General features: G+C 45.1%; 1 protein-coding gene across 2 annotated transcripts in view; it reads left to right on the forward strand.

The window, feature by feature from the left end:
- The window catches only part of ABCA4 (ATP binding cassette subfamily A member 4), a 136,641-nt gene that overhangs the window by 17,378 nt on the left and 95,485 nt on the right, over positions 1-23,778 (forward strand). For both annotated transcript variants that reach the window (XM_049714008.1, XM_049714005.1), the window contains exons 5-6: positions 513-640; positions 5,125-5,322. In XM_049714008.1, the coding sequence (XP_049569965.1) occupies positions 513-640; positions 5,125-5,322 (326 nt within the window). The remainder of the gene's footprint in view (positions 1-512; positions 641-5,124; positions 5,323-23,778) is intronic.

The raw sequence follows: 23,778 nt of genomic DNA on the forward strand, positions 1-23,778 counted from the left end.
CACTAATTCTCCTCCTATTCTAGACTAGGCTTTCTCAGCCTTAGCGCTATTGACCTTTTGAACCAGATAGTTCTTTGTTTTATCAGAGAAACGGGGTTGTCCTGTGCCTTGTGGGACGTTTGGTGGCATCCCTGGCCCCTACCCACTAGTATCAATACTTTCCCAGTTGTAACAACCAAAAATATCTCCAGACATTGCCAAATATTTCCAGGGGGACAAAACTGTTCCTCACCCCACCCCACTGTCCAAGACCAACTCCACAAAGCATCCGATGACCACCACCCCGACCTAATTTTTTCCACCCTGTGTGCCTTCTCACTAAATTTGGCTCGTCTGCTCCAGCAGTAAATGCTGTGACTGCCACTGGCAGGGGCCCTGACTCTTAGGCGCTCCCAGGGAGCCCAAAACAGGGCCCTCCTCTGATAGTCAAGTTAGAAATCGATTCTAGATGTTTTCCTTTTTTTGACCCATCTCCCCTCCGACACCCTGTTCTTTTCTTCATTCGTATGCAGGAAGAGGAATACGAATACGGGATGTCCTAAAAGATGAGGAAACACTGTCACTGTTTCTCATAAAGAGCATTGGCCTGTCTGACTCAGTTGTCTACCTTCTGGTCAACTCCCAAGTCCGTCCAGAGCAGGTAGGTGGATGTCATTGGTCAGTGGTCCCTGGAGGGGAAGGGTGGGCACTGAGCCTGAGCCTGAGAAAGGCAAAGGAGACCTTGAGTTTGTTTTTTCCTTCTGGCTTTCACATTCAGAATCATTCAGATTCGTGCCGCACACTCAGGAGAATACCTGGGGGTCACTTGTGGTGATGAGCATTCCCATCGCAGGATTCTGGAGTGGCACAAATCCTGGCAGCCCTTAAAACATCTCAGAGTTTTATGACTGGAAGGAACCTTAGAGACCATGTGGCTCAAACTCCTCTTATAGTTGAGGAAACTGAGGTTTACTCATGTATTCACCAAACACCTAGAGATGTTTTAGGTACCAGAATACAGTGGGAACAATACGAGGAAACCCCTGACTCTGGGAGCTCCTATTCCAGTGGGGGCGACAGGCACTAATCAAGTAAGCCAGATTGTGAAAGGGGCTGTGAGGAAGGTCTAGCAGGGTCGGAGTTAGGGAGGGACTGGGGGCAGTTTTAAATTCAGTCGGCCGGGAAGACCTTCCTGCGGGGGTGCTATTTGAGCAGATCTAACTGAAGAGAAGGCACCGTGCAAATGCCTGTGAGAGGAGAGTTCCAGCCAAGAAAAAGGCAGAGCCAGGGTCTGAGTGTGCTGAGGTGGCCTTTGAGGTCACAGAGCCCGATAACGGCCGCAAGTAGAGCAGACCTCTGATTTCCTGGACCATTTCTTCCCAGTGCCAGGCGAACCCCCTCTGTCCCCCCCAAATCTATTTTGTCTGTTTTCATAATCTCCTGTATTTATTCAGAGTGTTTTTCCCACTAACATATGACTTTCACATCTGTTAGCGCCTGCGCTACTCACATTAATCCCGAGATGGGTCAAACAGATGGGGAAACTGACGTGCCTGGAGACTGACCGACTTGTGCACAGCTGTAGAGCTAGAATTGTCCGAGCTGGTGCGGAATCAGGTCTTCTCGTTCCTAGTCCCGTGCTTGTTCAGTGGTTCTCAGGGTCCAAGACCAATAGCCTCAGCAAGGACTGGGAGTGAATTCTCAGGCCCCATCGCAGACTGACCAGCGGTCTCTGCTTTAACAAGCTCTCCAGGTGGTTCTGATGGCTCAGGGATGAGAACCACTGCTCTAGTTTGGGGCCTCATGGGCTCATGGCCCAGCATCCTGGGGGTGTGGATTCCTAGTGTGATGAACACGGTGAGAACGCATGATAAGCAGGGGCCTTAGCACAGACGCCCCGCCTGGCTCTCCTGGCCAGGACCGCACCTCCTCTAGACTCCAGGGGAGACGGAGACGTAAATAGAGAATTTCAGGGCCTGTGTCAGTCCTGAGGCAAAGGTCTGCACAGGGTGCCGTCTGAGCCCAGAGAAGGGAGGGGACCCACCTGCCTGGCTGAGGTTGGCTCCTTTGAAGGGGGTTTTCAAGCTGGTTCCCAGCACAACAATAGAGAGGCCCATACCTGCTTTTCTGGCTTCTCAGACCCTGAGGTTTTCACTGAAACTAGACAAGGGGAGCTGAGGTTCAGCCCTGAGGCAGAGCGTCAGGGCCCTTGGAACCCGGCACCCCCAGTGCCCAGGTTTGGTCACAGTGCGCTCCTGGGGCGGCCCTTGGGGTCAGGCCTGGCTGCCCGGCCCTGCTTGGCTCCCCTCCCATCCCAATCCAGGGGCGGGGGGTGCGCAGCATCACTTGCTCACTTTCCCCTTTGCTTTCTCTTCAGCTCATAAAACTCAAGTCCTAGAAATGCCTGTGATGACTTCCAGTTGGTAATAAAAGGGAGATGGAGATAAGGGCAGGAATTTAGGGGAAATTTCTTTCCAGTTCCTCACCTACGTGACATTTGGGTTTCTAGTTGCTGTGCTGCTGGCATTAGGGCTGAGGCCTTTCATGTGGGGAGAAGACAGGGCCTGGGCCACTGGGGTGTGCCTTTATTTAGTGTTGCAGTTTCTGATTAGCTGATGCTTCCCTGATCAGCAGAACTCAGAGCTTAGGAAGGAGCCCAGCTCCTGCACTCCGGAGGCCGGTCTTGTGGACCCAGCTCCCTCCATGCCTCCGTGCCCACCCTGCTTCTTAGCCCGACTGCCTTGTGTGCCTTCCTCCTGATCTCTGTCTCGGTCTCCTTGACCTGTCCATGGGAATTTTCCTCCATGACAGTAGTGCTCTCTCTGTGCTGTCTATAGGGTAGCCACTAGCCACATGCGGCTCGTGGGCACTTGAGATGGCGCTAGTGCAGCTGAGGAACTGAATTTTTAAATGTTATTTAATTTTAATTATTTTAAATTTAAACAGCGACATGGGCTTGCAGCTCTTTAACCGATCATCCTCATTGTACATGGAATTTCGTTCTTTACCATTAGGACTGGATGTCCCTCTGCCTAGTGTCTGAGCACAGCTCCAAAGGGAATAGCATCACTCGTTCTCTCCCCATCGAGGGAGTGATTAGGCAATTAAAGTAATACGGTTCTCTGGTCCATCCCTCATCACACCTCTCACCCCCAGCCCTGGAACCTCCTGAACATTCTTCCAGGCCCAGCTCAAGTGTTGCCTCCTCAGTGAAACAGTTCATAAACCCTCCCTTCTTTGTCCTGCCCCCCCCCCCCAATTGACAAAGAGCTAATGGGTAATGGTTAAGCACAAGCTGTGTGTTCAAATCTCAGCAAGGTCACAAGGTTCACTGCAAGTTAATAAGCAATCTGTTTCCTCATTGCTAAAATGGAGATAATAAAAGTACCTACCATATACGGTGGCTGTGGGGGTTAAAAGAATTAATATCCGTGAAGCAATTAGAATAGTGCATGGCACATAATAAACAATAAATACCAGCTACTTTTACTAGCAATTCTCAACATTCCCTCTTCTGTGCTCTGGTTTCACAACGTTCAGCCTAGCACCTCCTGCTGTTTAAATGCCTGCATTTCCAGCTAGCCTGGAAACTAGCCTAGCTAGTTTTGGGGAGGGCAGAATATTCATCTTATTCTCGCTGTATCCCCAGTAACTCTCCTAGTCCCTGCAGAATGGGAACGCAGTGAATGAGCATTGAATGAATGAGTTACATTTTCATGGTGTCCCAGCTTTCTCCCTCGCCTGTTGTGTCACCTTTTCAAGTCACCTAACCCCTTTTCCATCACTTCCCTCCTCTGGAATATTAGAGGTTTGGACTCCAATGAGCTCAATAATTCCCTCCACCTCAAAATGTTTTAGACTCTGGGAATAGAGTTGGGGTGAGGTTTTGCCTGGAGATGAGAAGTAAGGTATGGACAAAACAGGAAGGCTCTGTTGGAATATGCACCCAGTTACAGGCCCCTGAGATTCACGGAGTCCGCACCCACTCGGCACCAGCTGTGACCTGGGCTTCACTTGTGTGGTCTGGACAGTTTCCATACAGGGGGTAACTGAGACCCACCTGCTCCATTCTCCAGCCCAGAGGGTTGTGTAGAAGGCATGGGACTGTGGAGGCCAGGGAAGTTCATGAAGCTGTTCTATTTATGGTATTTAGGGTTTTGTCCACTACTGGGAGTCCAGGACTCCAGGAGGCCAGTTACTGTGCTGGGTGGACAAGGGTCCTGGCCAGGGTTGAGGCCTCCGTGGCCTCTGAAGGCCATTATGGGGACTGTGCTCCACAGCAGCTTTCGGATGTGGGAGCTCCAGGGGTTAGCATCGTCAGATGAAATACAGGTGCCTGGTTAAATTTGAATTTTAGATAAACAACGAACAGTTTTTCAGCATGAGGATGTCCCATCTGGACTCTGTTTGGGACATACTTGTACCAAAAATTGTTCACTGTTTATCTGAAATTCAAATTTAACTGGGCATGCAGTATTTTTATTTGTTAAATCTGGTGAGACAGGAAGGCAGGGGTGGTCATTCACCGTCACTCCAAATGCGTTCTAGTCAGTCCCCCACCTCAGCTTCAGGAAGTAGGTCCTGATGGTACCTTAGCATCATGTGCTAAGAAGGGATGGCTTAAACTGTAAAGCCTCTCTGCTAAAATGAGGCCTGGGAACATATGCGTTTTCTATGGCTGCTAAACAAGTTACCACAAACTTAGTGGCTTAAAACAATACAAATTTATTATTTTATGGTTCTAGAGGTCAGAATCTAAGTCAGGGAGCCAGCAGTGCTATACTCCTTACTGAGGGAAGTAGAGGAAAATTCATTTTCTTGCCTTTTCTAGTTTCTAGAGACTGTCCACTTTCCTCGGCTGGTGGCCTCCCTTCATCTTCAAGGCAGACATTGTTTCTTCTGCTTCCCTCTTCCACATTTAAAGGACCCTTGTTATTACATTAGGCTCACCCAGATAATCCAAAATAATCTCCTTATTTTAAAGTCAGCTGATTAGCAACTTCAATTTCATCTGCAAGCTTAATCCCCCTTGCCGTGCCACATAACGTATTCACAGGTTCTGTGGGTTAGGACATGGACATCTTGGCGCGGGCCAGTCTCCCTCTACTACAGGGAGGTTTCCAGTGTTGCCTTTCCTTTCTGCAGTTTGCTCATGGAGTCCCAGACCTAGTGCTGAAGGACATCGCCTGCAGTGAGGCCCTCCTGGAGCGCTTCCTAATCTTCCCCCAGCGCCGTGCGGCGCAGACAGTGCGTGATGCGTTGTGCTCCCTCTCCCAGGGCACCCTACAGTGGATGGAGGACACCCTGTACGCCAACGTGGACTTCTTCAAGCTCTTCCATGTGGTAAGGGAGGTATCCAGCTGCCCGCCCCTTGGGGGGTAATTCCTGGAGGCAGTAGGTCCTGGTGGCAGGCCATTGGGGACTCACAAATTGACAGTCAGGGAAGGCACGAACCTGGTGTTCCAGACATTCCTTGTTCAAGACAAGACAAGACAGGCTCCAAAGGCCCGGGAATCAACTGATAGTATTTCCAGAGCCGTGGCCCAGACAGCTAGGAGTCACCATTAGGATCACCATTAGATATGTGGTGTGGCAGGTCTGGGTCCCCCCAAATGTGGGATAAGCCCTCTTCACCACCTCTGGCAGTGTGGAAAGGAGGAGCTAGGTGATCGTGGAAAAATTGTTAACCTTTCCTGGCCCCATCACTCATCTACAAAACAAATATAATACTTTATAGAGTGGTAGAAAAGATACATTAAAAATATATGCAAAGCATTTAATAAATTTCAGTAAATGAGAGCTTCACATTCCCTTCTCTGGGTCTGCTCTTGACCCCAAAGTTTACTGTTTCTGGATTAAAAAAACAACAAAAAAAACCCAAGAGAAAATGTCATAGAAATTTTCCAGAAATTTGGAAAGCCTGATCTAGCTCAACGCTGTGTTCAGAACTGCATCCCAGACAGACTTCTTGGGATCCAGTCATATCTTCTCTTTTGCTAGAAGGGTAAGATGAGAGGGAATTATATAAAGGAGGCATCGAGCATTGGCTCTCGTACTTCAGAGTGTAGGAAAATCATCAAGGAAGCCGGTAAAAGATGCACGTTCCGCATTCCCACCCCCAGAGACTGATTCAGGAGACCTGGGCTGGGCCAGAATCCGCCCTGTATCCTTAGGTGATTCTGATGGAGGTCATCGGAGGCCACGCTTTAAGAAACACTCAAAATTAGAATTAGAATTTTCTAGCATTGAATTGTGTTTTCTCTTTTGCCTACGTTTTAATTTCTGGAACTATGTTTCGGAGAGTGTCAATCACTGAGAACATGGCAGAGGAATTTGTGTTTTGTCTTTTTACATTTGCTCTCTCAAGTCCCAGAAAACTTGCTCTAGCCTTGTCTTCAAAAGCAAGGTGAAGGCTTTTAAAAACAAAACAAAATAAAACAGGACCCCACAGTTTCTGGCAGGGTTCACACTTCATCCCTTTCAGTGTGACTTTTCCTTGGAATGTTACTCCATAATTTCCCCAGCTCATCAGGGGGCCTCCAGAATGGGGTTAGAGGGGTCAGGTCTATGGATGCCACCAGCCCTGAGAGCCGAGGGCCCCAGAGAAGGTCTCTGCAGGGAGATTAAAAAGCCATGCAGTTCAAACTTCTCTGTCCGAAGTTCCATGAGGAACCCGATTTTAGACACACTTCTTAGCTTGTTTTCAGAATCAGACAGGAGAGTGAGTAGGTGATAAAAATCCTTATTCTGAGCTGCTGAACACCCCCAGCACAGTGGGAGCCCAGTGCCTGCGTTTGCAGAGCTGTGGGAGCTTCCCTGGGTGCCTGGGATAGTGCAATCCTCTGGTCACTAGAAAACGGGCAGCGTCATGCATCTGTTTTTGCAGCACTTTGGCCACTGGTATAGTACATGCACCTTTGGGGCGTGAGGACAGCCTGGATAATAGCAGGAGAAAGGGGGAACCTGGGCAAAACTTTTCATTAGGGTCTGAACCCATAACTCAGGCTACTGGCTTCACGATGTTTATTTATCAGATAGGAAAGACTAGACTGTCTTTCCTGCTGTCCTTACATACTGCTCTGGCAAGTGTTAGAGTTCAGAAACCAGAGAAGAATTTTGGCCGGTCACCCTCACCAACCCAAGATGGACCCTAGGTACTCGCCCGTGTCCATGCACTCAAACCTGAATTGGGCCAGGCACTGTGCTGAGGCCAAGGGCCCAAACATGGCTTTCATGCCCTCACTAAATTCCCAGTTACCCTGAGACAGACAAACAGGCCATGTCACAGCACTGAGGCTTAGGACATTTGGCCCCTAGAGCAGTGGTACCCAGGCCTGGTTGCACACCGAGTCACCTGGGGAGCTTTTAAAAATTACAAGTGCCCCCCCACCTTCATCCCATAGATTCTGATTAGTTGCCTTTAGCATTTTTAAAAGCTTCCCAGATCATTCTAATGTCCAGCCACGGTTGAGAATCACTGACCTACAACATAGGAGTTTGATTTACAGTCTCAATTTCTGTAGACCAAGCCCAATAATAATAGTAGTACCCAAACGCGCCTAAGGCTTCGAAGTACTTTGATTTGATCACCCCTAAGACCAGGATGCTATGCAGATGCATCCTCCCTGCCATCCTTTTAATGAAGCCGGTGAGCGACCCCAGAGACTGCCAAGAGGAGCAAGTTCAGGCAGGAGACAGGCTTACCCAGGAGATAGTGTTGCCCCTACCTACCATCTTTTTGTTCCTGCTTGTCTCTGTGTGGGAAGACCTAACCAAGACAGGACACATCGGCCCCAAGCAAAGAGGACAAACACCCTATGTGGTGCCCTTGAAATGTGCTTTTCCAGCTGACAAATGTACTGAGTGGCTAAACATTTGTTTTTAATTACTAAAAAGGAAACCTAAAAGGAATTGCAGGCGGTCAGATGGGATTTTTCCTCCTGTACTCATCCTATTGTGTTTTTAGTAAAATAGCCCTGAGGCAGACACAGAAAGGCTCAGGGCAGAGCCTCCCCGACCTTCTCAGAGGGGCATGGGCCAGGCGGGAGGCAGGGGCAGGGGCCTCTCTGGGACGAGTCTGTTGTTGCAGCTGGTTGGCGAGCAGCCATGCTTAGGTCCAGCGCTGGGAATGCTGTGCCTTCCGTTCTCCTGGGCTGTTTCTCACGTACACGTACACCAGCGTATAAATAAGGTTTTAGTAAATGCCAAGTTGGTGCTCACTAACAAATAGAGAGGGGCCATCTCAGCAAACCACCACACGGCTCCTGCCTCTGTCGTGTCAGGACCTGGGCGTGTGGGTGGAAGTGTAACCTCCAAACCAGACCGTGGAGCCAAGAGACTCAGAGAGGGGTGTTGGGGACTCAGCACCAACTGGGGCCAGCTGTGTTTTTCCTCAGCCCCTTGGAGATCAGAAGTGAGTGTTGTCATCCTCAAATAATCCAAATGCAGTACCCTCGCCTTACTCCACCCCACCCATCCCCATATGTGTCCTCGCGCCTGCGTGCCTGCACACGCACACGCACACGCACACACACGGGATGGCCAGTGACCTAGGTGGGCTGGGACGAAAACAGCAGCCAGCTGGCTGGATTTTCTCCGCGGAGGTTTAGCCCCTCTTGGTTTCATCTGGGTTGAGACAGTTTGAAAGAGCTTGTCTTCACCTGTGACCTTTTTGGGCTTCACGCCCCCAGCTTGAAACCCCACAGCTCAGACCTGGGTCCAAGGTACGGTGGCTGCCAACACTACCTGAAACGTTTCACACCTCATAAAAAATGGTGTGTCAGTTTCGGGTGAGGGGTTGGGCCATTTCCCATCTGATTTGGCCCAAGGCGTGCGTGGCCCTCCCCCTCCTCCCCCTCCTCCCCCTTCTGCCCCTCCTCCCCCTTCTCCCCCTCCTCCCCCTCCTCCCCCTCCTCCCTCTGCGATCCTTCCTGTTTTCTCTCCGACTCTGGTGCACAGCTTTGAAATCTTGCTGAGAAGCGAATCTGTCCCTTCGGCTCTGCATGTTTATTTGTGGAAGTTCGGCGGGGAACTGAGGAGGTGCCAAGACCTGCCACATTGCTGGGAAATCTGCGTTCCCTCCCTTCCCCCTTCTCAATGGATGTTGATGGAGGAAATTTGGCCTCCCCGGCATTTTGGCCCATGGTTTTCCCCTTTGCAGTTGCTTCCAGTGTGACATGATTCAGCTTTCTTTCCTTTCCCTCAACTCCTACTCAGTCAAGGTTTTTCCTTTGCTGACTTCATTCTCCCGTGTCTTTGTGACTGTGGGGTGGCTGAACATTGAGTTCCGCAGAAGAAAGGCCGGTCTTGGGGGTGCTTGCTACATGCTCTTTTCAACGTCCTGCTTTGTTCTTGGCTCTGCTCCCTAAATTCCTGAATCATTGGGAATAAATGTGGGTGGAGTGCCCCTGCCCAGTGCGAGCTGGCCATGGTTTCTGCTCTCTTGGATCATTCGTCGCAGTTTGTTAAATTTCAACTATGCGTTTCAGTTTTCAGGTGATATTGCTGTGTCAAAATTCTCTGGAAAGGCGCCGTGTCTCCAGGGTTTTACCATGAGGTCCCAATAATGACTTAATTTCATGATCTCTGTCCCTTCCGATTTCTGAATCTTTGGACTGTCAACTTTCTCCCACTTCTGTGTGGGGGGTTTAGGGAGGGAAGAGGAGGAGTGGTATCCAGTGCCAGCAGTGTGGAGGGAGGTGCAGCAGGGCTGCTGAGCGAAAGCAAAACCAAGTCAGCAGATAGGATTTTTTTGTTTTTTGAAAATTATTAAGCCACAGCAAGTATAGTTAATTTACAGCATTAGTATTTGTTATTCCTATATCTACAAAATTATGTGTCTATTAAATTTCAAAATTTTGGTGAACTGATTTTGATAAGGAAGAAATAAAAAGGAAATAGAAGAGAGGAACATTAATTACATTAAATATATATTAGGCCCATGGGCTTGACTGCCATTGGCCTGCCTCGGTTTCTTTTAGACTCCAGGCATGAATAGGCTAGGGCTTATTTTCATGCCAGATCAGATGCTGTTTTATGAATTTAAAAAGAAAATAAGACTGAGAGGTCAAAACTAAAGTCGCTTGGAACACAAACAGGCCCCTACAAAGACTGCTTCTAGGATGATGGGTCCTGGGGTTCTGGCCTTTATTCAGTAGCTGTAGACTGAGCACCAACATGTGAGGCATCCGGTTTTCTCCAAGGTAAACTGGTTTAAAGAAGGATTTTGGCCTCTGACATTTCTTATCTCTCCAGAACAGTAGTTCTTAATCTTTTTATGGATTAGAACTGCCTTTGAGAACCTGACAACAGCTCTAAACCTTTTCCCTAGAGAAATGTAAGTTCACACAGACACACAGAGGGTGGGGCTCTTGGAGCCTCTGAAGTCAGACCCCAAGTTAAGAGCTTTTGCGTTAAAATTTCTTTCCTACTTACCATTAACATATGTCCTTTCCTAAAGTCTCTCAATATAGCCACAGATTCTTCCTTAACTCTCCTTATGAAGTAATCAGCTTCTCCCCTGAGCACAGGACCCAGTAGTGAGAGGACCAGAGGGTGGGCAGCCAGCTGGGGCCCACAGAGATCTCCTGGTGGTCAGGGACTGGGTCCTGGATCTGCACTGGCTCCTTTCTTGCTGTCATTTAAAAGGAACTCAGTCGCTCCATCTGTAAAATTGAGATAGCAAAACCTATTCCATGTATCTCATGGGATCCAGTGGTGAAATTCACATTAGAGAAGAGTTGGAAAAGTGCTTTGAAACAGAAAGCATTTTTACTCTTACAAAAACTAGAATGCAGCTGCTTTGTGGAAGGCCCCACTGTGCCCCGCCCCCATTGCTCCACTCCCAGAAGCATCCTCCTCAAACACTTACGTGGGACATTCTCCTTCCTCCGACCCTCAGACTAGTAAGAGGTCTATCTCATGGGGTCGTCTTTTGACTTCCCATAGATTCCAAAACCAATTTTGCTTTCATCAACCACAAATACCAAGACTGAAGTCACCTCAGAGAGAAAAAGGCCCAGTTTCTGTTGAGCCAAAAAAAGTCCCATAACTTGTCTGTTCAAGAGCCCACCCTCTCGTTCAGACTCTCTGCCCCCTCCAGTCCTGGGAAATAGCATGTCTCTGTGACCTCTCCCGGTAGAGACAGTTTGGCATTTCCCCCCTGCTCTGAGTGATTTAGTCTGAATTCTCCACTCATGACGCATTTCCTGGTACTCAGGGTGTCCCCTCCTGGTTGCCCCCTCACCACTGAAGCTGGCTTCCTCTCTTTTCATCTGATGCTTCACAACTGTCAGGTTGCAGCAAACATGCTTCAAATCTACATTCCTCCAGTTGCCTAGCAACAACTTCCCTACCGGATAAATCTGGATTTCCTGTAGCGGCCCACAATTAAACACACTGGGCCCCTCACTGTCTGTCCACCGTTTCATCTGTTCTTCACCTCTGTCTGGGTGCTTCAAAGGCAGCAGCTCATCCCTTACTCCAGAGCCTTCCACCAGCTCCCAGAGGCCGCATTATCCCTATAAAGAAACTTTTAACCCAAGGCTACCTATTTACCCTTGTGTTAGATAGATCCTCAACTTAGAAATCAATACTGTTTTCCAGATGGCCTTCTTTGAATCAGAGAAAGTAAAACAAAAATTTCAACTCATAAAACATTCCTTTTGTGTGCTGGCAGAGTGACATCTGTTTGATTAACCCATTGGATCCAAAGCATCAGCAAGAATTGCTCAAATAAGACTTTTTTAGTAGCTAATATGCCTTATTCTGCCTTAAGAAAAAATATTACACAGTCCCAAAGGACAGACATGTATCTTGTCCCTTGGGAACCCAGAGACCACCTCATGTAGCCAGAATCTTCTTGGCTACTGGCTAGGACCTTGTATCCATTTCTTAAGTATTGGATCAAGGCCCAGGGACCCCTCAAATCAACCATAGCCGATGGGAGATGATAGAGACATACCTTTTCAAGAGCCCTATTTGTATATCCAACCTTCCTTCCTTACAAGGTCTAATCAGACCTTGAACTTGGGTTGGCAGTGCTGAGGCCAGTCGTGACATGGAAGGGTTACCTGTTGTTTGGGAAATTAAGAGAACTTATTTGGCATAGGAAGCAGTGGTGTGTGTGTGTGTGTGTGTGTGTGCGCGCGCGTGCGTGTGAGTGATGATATTTGCCATTTTGGTCTGTGACCTTTTTTCCAGAAATGGTTTCACATTTCCATTCAAATAAATTTACAGTCCCTTCCGGTTCTTTTGGCAGGAACAGTCCATGTGAATTTGAATAGATAACAGGAGAGGGAGCCCTGGGAAATTTATTTTATAATTTATGGCAACATCAGTCAGACAATTGGTGACCAGATACGTATGAAGTGTCCCCTGGGGGGACGGGCACTGTTCTGAGATGTAGTTGGTATCTAAAATGAAAGTGTGAGTATAAGACCCTCATTATTTACCATCTCCACTGGAAAGAGCTAGGAAAGGCATTGCAGCTATGGTACCTGGCACTCAGCTGGAACTCAGTAAATATTTGTATAATGAATATTATTAAATTATTAACAAGACTGTAAAAGAAAATGGTAATCAGACACACAAATGCATCTCAAGCAGTTGTTCCTCCTGTTCCCTCTTCCCCAAATTTCTGGTTTTGTTCTTGTCTGGCTGTCTCTCCAGTCTCTCTTGCCATCTCTCCTTACATTCCTCCCTCCACCTGGAATTCCTAGTCCTCCCGTTCTGTCCATAATTACTGCCCTCATCCTCATGATCATCACCTTCTCTTCTTTCAAACATTAGCCAAGTGTCACCTTCCCCGTCCCCAGGTGGAACTGACCACCCCCTTCCGGTAAGTCACCATCATACCTTGTAAAAACATCTCTCATGAAATGTAAAATCACAGTAGACTCGGTCTCTTTTCCACTAGAGTGTATTTCTTTTCTCATTAATTAATACAACACATATCTATGGAGCATTTACTGTGTACCATACCCTGAAGATACAAAAACAAAATAAAGCATATTCTTATGCTTAATGAGTTTACAGTGTAGTAGAAAGACAAATATCTTAAAAAATAATAGGAAACGAATATAAAAGTGATAAATAAATGCACTGAAGATTATAGGAGCAGCTAGGAGGGGCATCTACCCCATGGAGAAGGAGGGCAGGAAGAGCATGACGGTGGGGGAAAGAAGGCTTTCTGGAGAGGGTGAGGTGATTTCGCATGAGTTGACTATGGCCAGTAGGGGTAGGGTGAGGATGGGGTGGAATAGGGGAGGTTGGCTGTCTTATCTATTAGGCCCTAAAATGATAGGCGTAGTATCTAACGGAAAAAGGGTTTGCAGAGGCCTACAAAAATGTTTAAGAATTGAAAATTAAAAATTATGGCTCTGAAATACAAAGAAAAAGCTTTAGAATTAAAATTAATAAACATTAAATTGAATGTTTAAGAAACGTAATATTATTCAACTTTCTGGTTAAATTTAATATTCATGAAATTTTAAATTAAAAAAGCTGTTTTATAGTTCAGGTTTTCTCCCTTTACAAACATTCCTAAGTATTTGCAGTGATTGCTGAGAAATTGTACCAGATCATTCATTTAACGAGTTAGTCAAGGTCAAATAATTTCAAAAGCAAATTAAGAACCTTAAAAAATTATCTATCTATCTATCTATCTACCTATCTATATCAATATATAGATATAGGTACATATAGCTATAGATAGAGACACAGGTGCTTTTAATGTGTTGAATTTGAGGCAGGATGGAATTTTAAGGACAGAGTGTGCCTAGATCCTATGGAGATGAAGGAGAGGGGATGGAAAGAAGATGTCCACTTAGGCAAAACATAGGCATGGATAATCTCCAGCCCACAGTCAAGTGAGGAAAACAGACAACAAACTCACAAAGAAGAGAAAGTAATTAAAAGGGATAGGAGCTGTGACTGATTGATTGCAGTCCAATCTCTCTGGACACATGAGTGTGACAGTTGCTTATTTTCTGTGCCTCTGGGTTTCTAGTCCCTCTAGGTACCTCCCATTGTCTAGGACCCTGGTTGTTTTTCTCTGCACAGCTTCTTTAGACTCCATTCTTTGATTCCAGCTTCTTCCTAAGGCGGTCTTTCAGATATCTTTTTGCTCCCCTCTCTGCAATCTGAAGGCTCATCCTGCTCCAAACTCAGACCCAACACCAGCTCCTAAATCACCAGGCTGGGGATTTTGACAATGGGATGGGAATGGGGAAGCATCAGTGATGACTCTCAGGCTTCCAGCTCTGGTGAGTGGGCAGGAGGCAGTGCCACCAATTGAGGAAGGGCATCCAGGAACAGAAGCTGGTTTGGGAGAAGACGATGTGATCAGTTTAGGACAAGTTGGAGTTATGCAAATGTCCAACAGACAATTGAGGGATGGAGATGCAGATTTAGAAGTCATCAACAAAAAGGTAGCAGATTAAATGAGAGAGGGAATGAAAAAACCCAGAGAGAGTGTACAGAATGAGAAGAGCGAGGGTGTGGAGGTCGAGAATCTCAGCATATAAGGGGAAAGTAGAGGCTGAAGAGCTTGTGGGCTAGGCAGGGGGGGAACAGAGAAAACCAGGTGAGATGAGTGTCATGAAGGTAAAGAACATGACCAAAAGTGTCAAGAGCAGAGAGGTCTGAAAAGACAAGAACCAAAAGCATCCATTAGACTTTAAAACTGGGAATTCTAGTGAAAGCACCTTGGTAGGATGATGCAGGTGGAAGACTGGGAAATGTTGGTGAGGAAATGAATCACTGAACGTGAACTGTTCTTTCAAGAAATGTGGGAATAAGGGGTGGAGGAGGGAAGACCCTCCCGCAAGTAAGAGAGAATTCTTCCTGCCTTACTGACTTTGATATGTGACATTGATGTTTTTTTCTGCCTTTGGACTCAAACTGAAATACCAACTCTTTGTGTGTCTCCAGCCTGCCAACTCACCCTGCAGATCTTGGGATATGCCAGCTTCCATAACTGCATGAGCCAATTTCTTATAATAAACCTCTTCCTATTTATATACATCCTATTGGATCTGTTTCTCTGGGGAACCCTAACTAATACACTGCCCTTAATGAGCATACCATTTCATGGAGTATCAGGCATAGAAACACTTATAGTCAATCTGCTTCTTGCTATAATGTAAGCATTCATTCATCATATTCAATATGTGCCTGAGTATCTACTATGTGCCTAGCACACAGACACAGTTCCTGTCTATATGGAGCTTAGAATCTAATAAGAGAGATAGATAACACATAAACAGTAGAATAATTACCAGTGGTGCAGAGCACAAGGAAGGAAGTAAAGAGGACACCTAAAAAGAACATAACAGGGCAAGGGCAAGCAAAGAAGCATAGAAAAAGAAGTATCATCTAACTCTACCATGGGGACGCTGTCTTTCACATAGATAGTGGTATCAGGAATGAGACTTGAAGGATGAAGAAAACTTTACCAGGCAGAGAAGGCGGGGAGGGGGAACAATGTGCAGAGCCAGGAGGCATGAGAAAGGGACCAACACTTTAGGGAATGTAGAACGAAGTCTGGATGCTGGAAGAGAAGCAAGAGAGAAGGCTAGAGAGGGAGCCAAGCACCAGCTCACAAGAGTCCAGGTGTGTCCAGCATGGGTATTGACCTTCTTTCCTGGAGGCAGCAGGGAGCCATGGAGGATCTTTGTGCAGGAGAAGTGACATGATTGGATTGGCCTGTTGGGTAACTCAGGCTATAGTGTGGAGGGTACATTGGAAGGAGGGAGACTAGGGGCAAGGGGACAGGAAGAAGGCTGTTCTGATAAAATGTTCTGAGACAGAAGCAAGGAGAGCCTGAGCAAAGGCAGTCTAGTGAGGAAGGAAAAAACAGAGGAGAGAATATTGACTGATTCGTTCATTCGTTCATTTATTTATGCATGAAAAAAAAATTTTTGAAAATTTTGTTATAGAAATAACTATAAAAGTAGAGAGAAAAATATAATGACCCCCTTGTACCCATCACCCAGGTTCAACTATTATGAACATTTGGCTATTCCTGTTTCTTCTGTTCCTTTTATTCCCTGAAGTATTTTTTTTTTTAACATCTTTATTGGGGTATAATTACTTTACAACGGTGTGTTAGTTTCTGCTTTATAACAAAGTGAATCAGTTATACATACATATATGTTCCCATATCTCTACCCTCTTGCATCTCCCTCCCTCCCACCCTCCCTATCCCACCCCTCCAGGCAGTCAAAAAGCACTGAGGCGATATCACTGTCCCATGCGGCTGCTTCCCACTAGCTATCTACCTTACGTTTGTTAGTGTATATATGTCCATGCCTCTCTCTCGCCCTGTCACAGCTCACCCTTCCCCCTCCCCATATCCTCAAGTCCGTTCTCCAGTAGTTCTGTGTCTTTATTCCTGTCTTACCCCTAGGTTCTTCATGACATTTTATTTCTTAAATTCCATATATATGTGTTAGCATACGGTATTTGTCTTTCTCTTTCTGACTTACTTCACTCTGTATGAGAGACTCTAGGTCCATCCACCTCACTACAAATAACTCAATTTCGTTCCTTTTTATGGCTGAGTAATATTCCATTGTATATATGTGCCACATCTTCTTTATCCATTCATCCGATGATGGGCACTTAGGTTGTTTCCATCTCTGGGCTATTGTAAATAGAGCTGCAATGAACATTTTGGTACATGACTCTTTTTGAATTTTGGTTTTCTCAGGGTATATGCCCAGTAGTAGGATTGCTGGGTCATATAGTAGTTCTATTTGTAGTTTTTTAAGGAACCTCCATACTGTTCTCCATAGTGGCTGAAGCAATTCACATTTCCACCAGCAGTGCAAGAGTGTTCCCTTTTCTCCACACCCTCTCCAGCACTTATTGTTTCTAGATTTTTTGATGATGGCCATTCTGACCGGTGTGAGATGATATCTCATTGTAGTTTTGATTTGCATTTCTCTAATGATTAATGATGTTGAGCATTCTTTCATGTGTTTGTTGGCAGTCTGTATATCTTCTTTGGAGAAATGTCTATTTAGGTCTTCTGCCTATTTTTGGATTGGGTTGTTTGTTTTTTTGTTTTTGAGCTGCATGAGATGCTTGTAAATTTTGGAGATGAATCCTTTGTCAGTTGCTTCATTTGCAAATATTATCTCCCATTCTGAGGGTTGTCTTTTGGTCTTGTTTATGGTTTCCTTTGCTGTGCAAAAGCTTTGAAGTTTCATTAGGTCCCATTTGTTTATTTTTGTTTTTATTTCCATTTCTCTAGGAGGTGGGTCAAAAAGGATCTTGCTGTGATTTATGTCATAGAGTGTTCTGCCTATGTTTTCCTCTAAGAGTTTGATAGTTTCTGGCCTTACATTTAGGTCTTTAATCCATTTTGAGCTTATTTTTGTGTATGGTGTTAGGGAGTGATCTAATCTCATACTTTTACATACACCTGTCCAGTTTTCCCAGCACCACTTATTGAAGAGGCTGTCCTTTCTCCACTGTACATTCCTGCCACCTTTATCAAAGATAAGGTGTCCATATGTGCGTGGGTTTATCTCTGGGTTTTCTATCCTGTTCCATTGATCTATCTTTCTGTTTTTGTGCCAGTACCATACTGTCTTGATTACTGTAGCTTTGTAGTATAGTCTGAAGTCAGGGAGCCTGATTCCTCCAGCTCCATTTTTCGTTCTCAAGATTGCTTTGGCTATTCCGGGTCTTTTGTGTTTCCATACAAATTGTGAAATTTTTTGTTCTAGTTCTGTGAAAAATGCCAGTGGTAGTTTGATAGGGATTGCATTGAATCTATAGATTGCTTTGGGTACTAGAGTCATTTTCACAATATTGATTCTTCCAATCCACGAACATGGTATCTCTCCATCTACTTCTATCATCTTTAATTTCTTTCATCAGTGTCTTATAATTTTCTGCATACAGGTCTTTTGTCTCTTTAGGTAGGTTTATTCCTAGATATTTTATTCTTTGTGTTGCAGTGGTGAATGGGAGAGGTTTCTTGATTTCACTTTCAGATTTTTCATCCTTAGTGTATAGGAATGCCAGAGATTTCTGTGCATTAATTTTGTATCCTGCTACTTTACCAGATTCGTTGATTAGCTCTAGTAGTTTTCTGGTAGCATCTTTAGGATTCTCTATGTATAATATCATGTCATCTGCAAACAGTGACAATTTTACTTCTTCTTTTCCGATTTGGATTCCTTTTATTTCCTTTTCTTCTCTGATTGCTGTGGCTAAAACTTCCAAAACTATGTTGAATAAGAGTGGTGAGAGTGGGCAACCTTGACTTGTTCCTGATCTTAGTGGAAATGCTTTCAGTTTTTCACCATTGAGGACGATGTTGGCTGTGGGTTTGTCATATATGGCCTTTATTATGTTGAGGAAAGTTCCCTCTATGCCTACTTTCTGCAGGGTTTTTATCATAAATGGGTGTTGAATTTTGTCAAAAGCTTTCTCTGCATCTATTGAGATGATCATATGGTTTTTCTCCTTCAATTTGTTAATATGGTGTATCACGTTGATTGATTTGCATATATTGAAGAATCCTTGCATTCCTGGAATAACCCCCACTTGATCATGGTGAATGATCCGTTTAATGTGCTGTTGGATTCTGTTTGCTAGTATTTTGTTGAGGATTTTTGCATCTACGTTCATCAGTGATATTGGCCTGTAGTTTTCTTTCTTTGTGACATCCTTGTCTGGTTTTGGTATCAAGGTGATGGTGGCCTCGTAGAAGGAATTTGGGAGTGTTCCTCCCTCTCCTATATTTTGGAAGAGTTTGAGAAGGATAGGTGTTAGCTCTTCTCTAAATGTTTGATAGAATTCTCCTGTGAAGCCATCTGGTCCTGGGCTTTTGTTTATTGGAAGATTTTTAATCACAGTTTCAATTTCAGTGCTTGTGATTGGTCTGTTCATATTTTCTATTTCTTCCTGATTCAGTCTCAGCCGGTTGTGCATTTCTAAGAATGTGTCCATTTCTTCCAGGTTGTCCATTTTATTGGCATAGAGTTGCTTGTAGTAATCTCTCATGATCTTATGTATTTCTGCAGTGTCAGTTGTTACTTCTCCTTTTTCATTTCTAATTCTATTGATTTGAGTCTTCTCCCTTTTTTTCTTGATGAGTCTGGCTAATGGTTTATCAATTTTGTTTATCTTCTCAAAGAACCAGCTTTTAGTTTTATTGATCTTTACTATTGTTTCCTTCATTTCTTTTTCATTTGTTTCTGATCTGATCTTTATGATTTCTTTCCTTCTGCTACCTTTGGGGTATTTTTGTTCTTCTTTTTCTAATTGCTTGAGGTGCAAGGTTAGGTTGTTTATTCGAGATGTTTCCTGCTTCTTAAGGTGGGCTTGTATTGCTATAAACTTCCCCCTTAGAACTGCTTTTGCTGCATCCCATAGGTTTTGGGTCGTTGTGTCTCCATTGTCATTTGTTTCTAGGTATTTTTTTATTTCCTCTTTGATTTCTTCAGTGATCACTTCATTATTAAGTAGTGTATTGTTTAGCCTCCATGTGTTTGTATTTTTTACAGATCTTTTCCTGTAATTGATATCTAGTCTCATGGCGTTGTGGTCGGAAAAGATACTTAATACAATTTCAATTTTCTTATATTTACCAATGCTTGATTTGTGACCCAAGATATGATCTATCCTGGAGAACATTCCAAGAGCACTTGAGAAAAATGTGTATTCTGTTGTTTTTGGATGGAGTGTCCTATAAATATCCATTAAGTCCATCTTTTTAAATGTATCATTTAAAGTTTGTGTTTCCTTATTTATTTTCATTTTGGAATATGTGTCCACTGGTGAGAGCGGGGTGTTAAAGTCCCCAGCTATGAATGTGTTACTGTCAATTTCCCCTTTTATGGTTGTTAGTATTTGCCTTATGTATTGAGGTGCTCCTATGTTGGGTGCATAAATATTTACAATTTTTATATCTGCTTCTTGGATCGATCCCTTGATCATTATGTAGTATCCTTCTTTGTCCCTTCTAATAGTCTTTATTTTAAAGTCTATTTTGTCTGATATGAGAATTACTACTCCAGCTTTCTTTTGGTTTCCATGTGCATGGAATATCTTTTTCCATCCCCTTACTTTCAGTCTGTATGTGTCTCTAGGTCTGAAGTGGGTCTCTTGTAGACAGCATATATAAGGGTCTTGTTTTTGTATCCATTCAGCCAATCTGTGTCTTTTGGTGGGAGCATTTAGTCCATTTACATTTAAGGTAATTATCGATATGTATATTCCTATTCCCATTTTCTAAATTGTTTTGGGTTTCTTATTATAGGTCTTTTCCTTCTTTTGTGTTTCTTGTCTAGAGAAGTTCCTTTAGCATTTGTTGTAAAGCTGGTTTGGTGGTGCTGAACTCTCTCAGCTTTTGCTTATCTGTAAAGGTTTTAATTTCTCCATCAAATCTGAATGAGATCCTTGCTGGGTAGAGTAATCTTGGTTGCAGGTTTTCTTCCTTCATCACTTTCAGTCCCTTCTGGCTTGCAGGGTTTCTGCTGAGAGATCAGCTGTTAACCTTATGGAGATTCCCTTGTGTGTTATTTGTTGTTTTTCCCTTGCTGCTTTTAATATGTTTTCTTTGTATTTAATTTTTGACAGTTTGATTAATATGTGTCTTGGCGTATTTCTCCTTGGATTTATCCTGTATGGGACTCTCTGTGCTTCCTGGACTTGATTAACTATTTCCTTTCCCATATTAGGGAAGTTTTCAACTATAATCTCTTCAAATATTTTCTCAGTCCCTTTCTTCTTCTCTTCTTCTTCTGGGACCCCTATAATTCGAATGTTGGTGCATTTGATGTTGTCCCAGAGGTCTCTGAGACTGTCCTCAGTTCTTTTCATTCTTTTTTCTTTATTCTGCTCTGCAGTAGTTATTTCCACTATTTTGTCTTCCAGGTCACTTATCTGTTCTTCTGCCTCAGTTATTCTGCTATTGATTCCACCTAGAGTACTTTTAATTTCATTTATTGTGTTGTTCATCATTGCTTGTTTCATCTTTATTTCTTTTAGGTCCTTGTTAAATGTTTCTTGCATTTTGTCCATTCTATTTCCAAGATTTTGGATCATCCTTACTATCATTATTCTGAATTCTTTTTCAGGTAGACTGCCTATTTCCTCTTCATTTGTTAGGTCTGGTGGGTTTTTATCTGGCTCCTTCATCTGCTGTGTGTTTCTCTGTCTTCTCATTTTGCTTATCTTACTGTGTTTGGGGTCTCCTTTTTGCAGGCTGCAGGTTCGTATTTCCCGTTGTTTTTGATGTGTGTCTCCAGTGGCTAAGGTTGGTTCAGTGGGTTGTGTAGGCTTCCTGGTGGAGGGTAGTAGTGCCTGTGTTCTGGTGGATGAGGCTGGATCTTGTCTCTCTAGTGGGCAGGTCCATGTCTGGTGGTGTGTTTTGGGGTGTCTGTGGACTTATTATGATTTTAGGCAGCCTCTCTGCTAATGGATGGGGTTGTGTTCCTGTTTTGCTAGTTGTTTGGCATAGGTTGTCCAGCACTGTAGCTTGCTGGTCGTTGAGTGAAGCTGGGTGCTGGTGTTAAGATGGAGGCCTCTGGGAGATTTTCGCCGTTTGATATTATGTGGAGCTGGGAGGTCTCTTGTTGACCAGTGTCCTGAAGTTGGCTCTCCCACCTCAGAGGCAGAGCCCTGACTCCTGGCTGGAGCACCAAGAGCCTTTCATCCTCACGGCTCAGAATAAAAAGTAGAGAGAATTAGTAGAAGTATGAAGAAAGAAAGAAAGAAAGGAAGGAAGGAAGGAAGGAAGGGGAAAAGAAGGCAAGAAGGAAAGAAAGGAGGGAGGGAGGGAGGAAGGAAGGAAGGAGGGAAGGAAGGAAAAAAGAAAGAAAAGAAGATACAGTAAAACAAAATGAAGTAAAATAAAGTTATTGAATTAAAAAATAATTATTTAGAAAAAAAAGAGGGACGGATAGAACCTTAGGACAAATGTTGGAAGCAAAGCTATACAGACAAAATCTTACACAGAAGCATACACATACACCCTCACAAAAAGAGGTAAAGGGGAAAAAATCATAAATCTTGCTCTCAAAGTCCATCTCCTCAATTTGGGATGATTCGTTGTCTAAAGGAGGGAAGGAAGGATGGAAGGAAGGAAGGAAAGAAAGAAAGAAAGAAAAGTATAATAAAGTTATTAAAATTATTAAGAAAAAAAATTTAAAAAAAAACAATGGACGGATAGAACCCTAGGACAAATGGTGGAAGCAAAACTATACAGACAAAATCTCACACAGACACATACACACAAAAAGAGGAAAAGGGGAAAAAATCATAGATCTTGCTCTCGAAGCCCACCTCCTCAATTTGGGATGACTCGTTGTCTATTCATGTATTCCACAGATGCAGGGTACATCAAGTTGATTGTGGAGCTTTAATCCGCTGCTTCTGAGGCTGCTGGGAGAGATTTCCCTTTCTCTTCTTTGTTCTCACAGCTCACAGGGGCTCAGCTTCGGATTGGGCCCCGCCTCTGCGTGTAGGTCTCCGGAGGGCGTCTGTTCTTCGCTCAGATAGGACGGGGTTAAAGGAGCCGCTGATTCGGGGGCTCTGGCTCACTCAGGCCGGGGGGCAGGGAGGGGCATGGCGTGCGGGGTGGGCCTGCGGCGGCAGAGGCCGGCATGACGTTGCACCAGCCTGAGGCCCGCCGTGCGTTCTCCCGGGGAAGTTGTCTCTGCATCCCGGGACCCTGGCAGTGGCGGGCTGCACAGGCTCCCCGGAAGAGGGGTGTGGATAGTGACCTGTGCTCACACACAGGCCCCTTGGTGGTGGCAGCAGCAGCCTTAGCGTGTCCCGCCCGTCTTTGGGGTCCGTGCTTTTAGCCGCGGCTCGCGCCCGTCTCTGGAGCTCCTTTAAGCAGCGTTCTTAAACCCCTCTCCTCGCGCACCAGGAAAGAAAGAGGGAAGAAAAAGTCTCTTGCGTCTTCGGTAGGTCCAGACTTTTCCCCGGACTCCCTCCCGGCCAGCCGTGGCGCACTAACCTCCTGCAGGCTGTGTTCACGCCGCCAACCCCAGTCCTCTCCCGGCGCTCCGACCGAAGCCCGAGCCTCAGCTCCCAGCCCCGCCCGCCCCTGCGGGTGAGCAGACAAGCCTCTCGGGCTGGTGAGTGCCGGTCGGCCCTGATCCTCTGTGCGGGAATCTCCCCGCTTTGCCCTCCGCACCCCTGTTGCTGTGCTCTCCTCCGCGGCTTCGAAGCTCCCCCTTCCGCCTCCCGCAGTCTCCGCCCGCGAAGGGGCTTCCTAGTGTGTGGAAACTTTTCCTCCTTCACAGCTCCCTCCCACTGGTGCAGGTCCCGTCCCTATTCTTTTGTCTCTGTTTTTTCTTTTTTCTTTTGCCCTACCCAGGTACGTGGGGAGTTTCTTGCCCCTCTTTGGGAGTTTGCCCCTCTTTGGGAGGTCTGAGGTCTTCTGCCGGCATTCAGTAGATGTTCTGTAGGAGTTGTTCCACGTGTAGATGTATTTCTGTTGTATCTGTGGGGAGGAAGGTGATCTCCGTGTCCTACTCTTCCGCCATCTTCCTCTAAACCTCCCTGAAGTCTTTTAAAGCAAACCACAGACAACATTTCATCCTCACATATTTCCCTATGTATCTCTAACATAAAAACTTACTTGTTTTAACAAAACCACAGTGCTATGATCACATCCAACAAAATTAACATTAATTCCTCAATATTACCAAATACCCAGTTATGTTCACTTTCCCTCTGATCGTTACAGCTGGTTTGTTCAGATCAAAATAAAAAAAAATAAGGTCCACAATGGCATTTTAATTGATGTGTATCTTAGATCCCCTTTCA

The sequence above is a fragment of the Orcinus orca genome, chromosome 1 (genome assembly GCF_937001465.1).
Source record: "Orcinus orca chromosome 1, mOrcOrc1.1, whole genome shotgun sequence".
In the NCBI taxonomy this organism is placed as follows: domain Eukaryota; kingdom Metazoa; phylum Chordata; class Mammalia; order Artiodactyla; family Delphinidae; genus Orcinus; species Orcinus orca.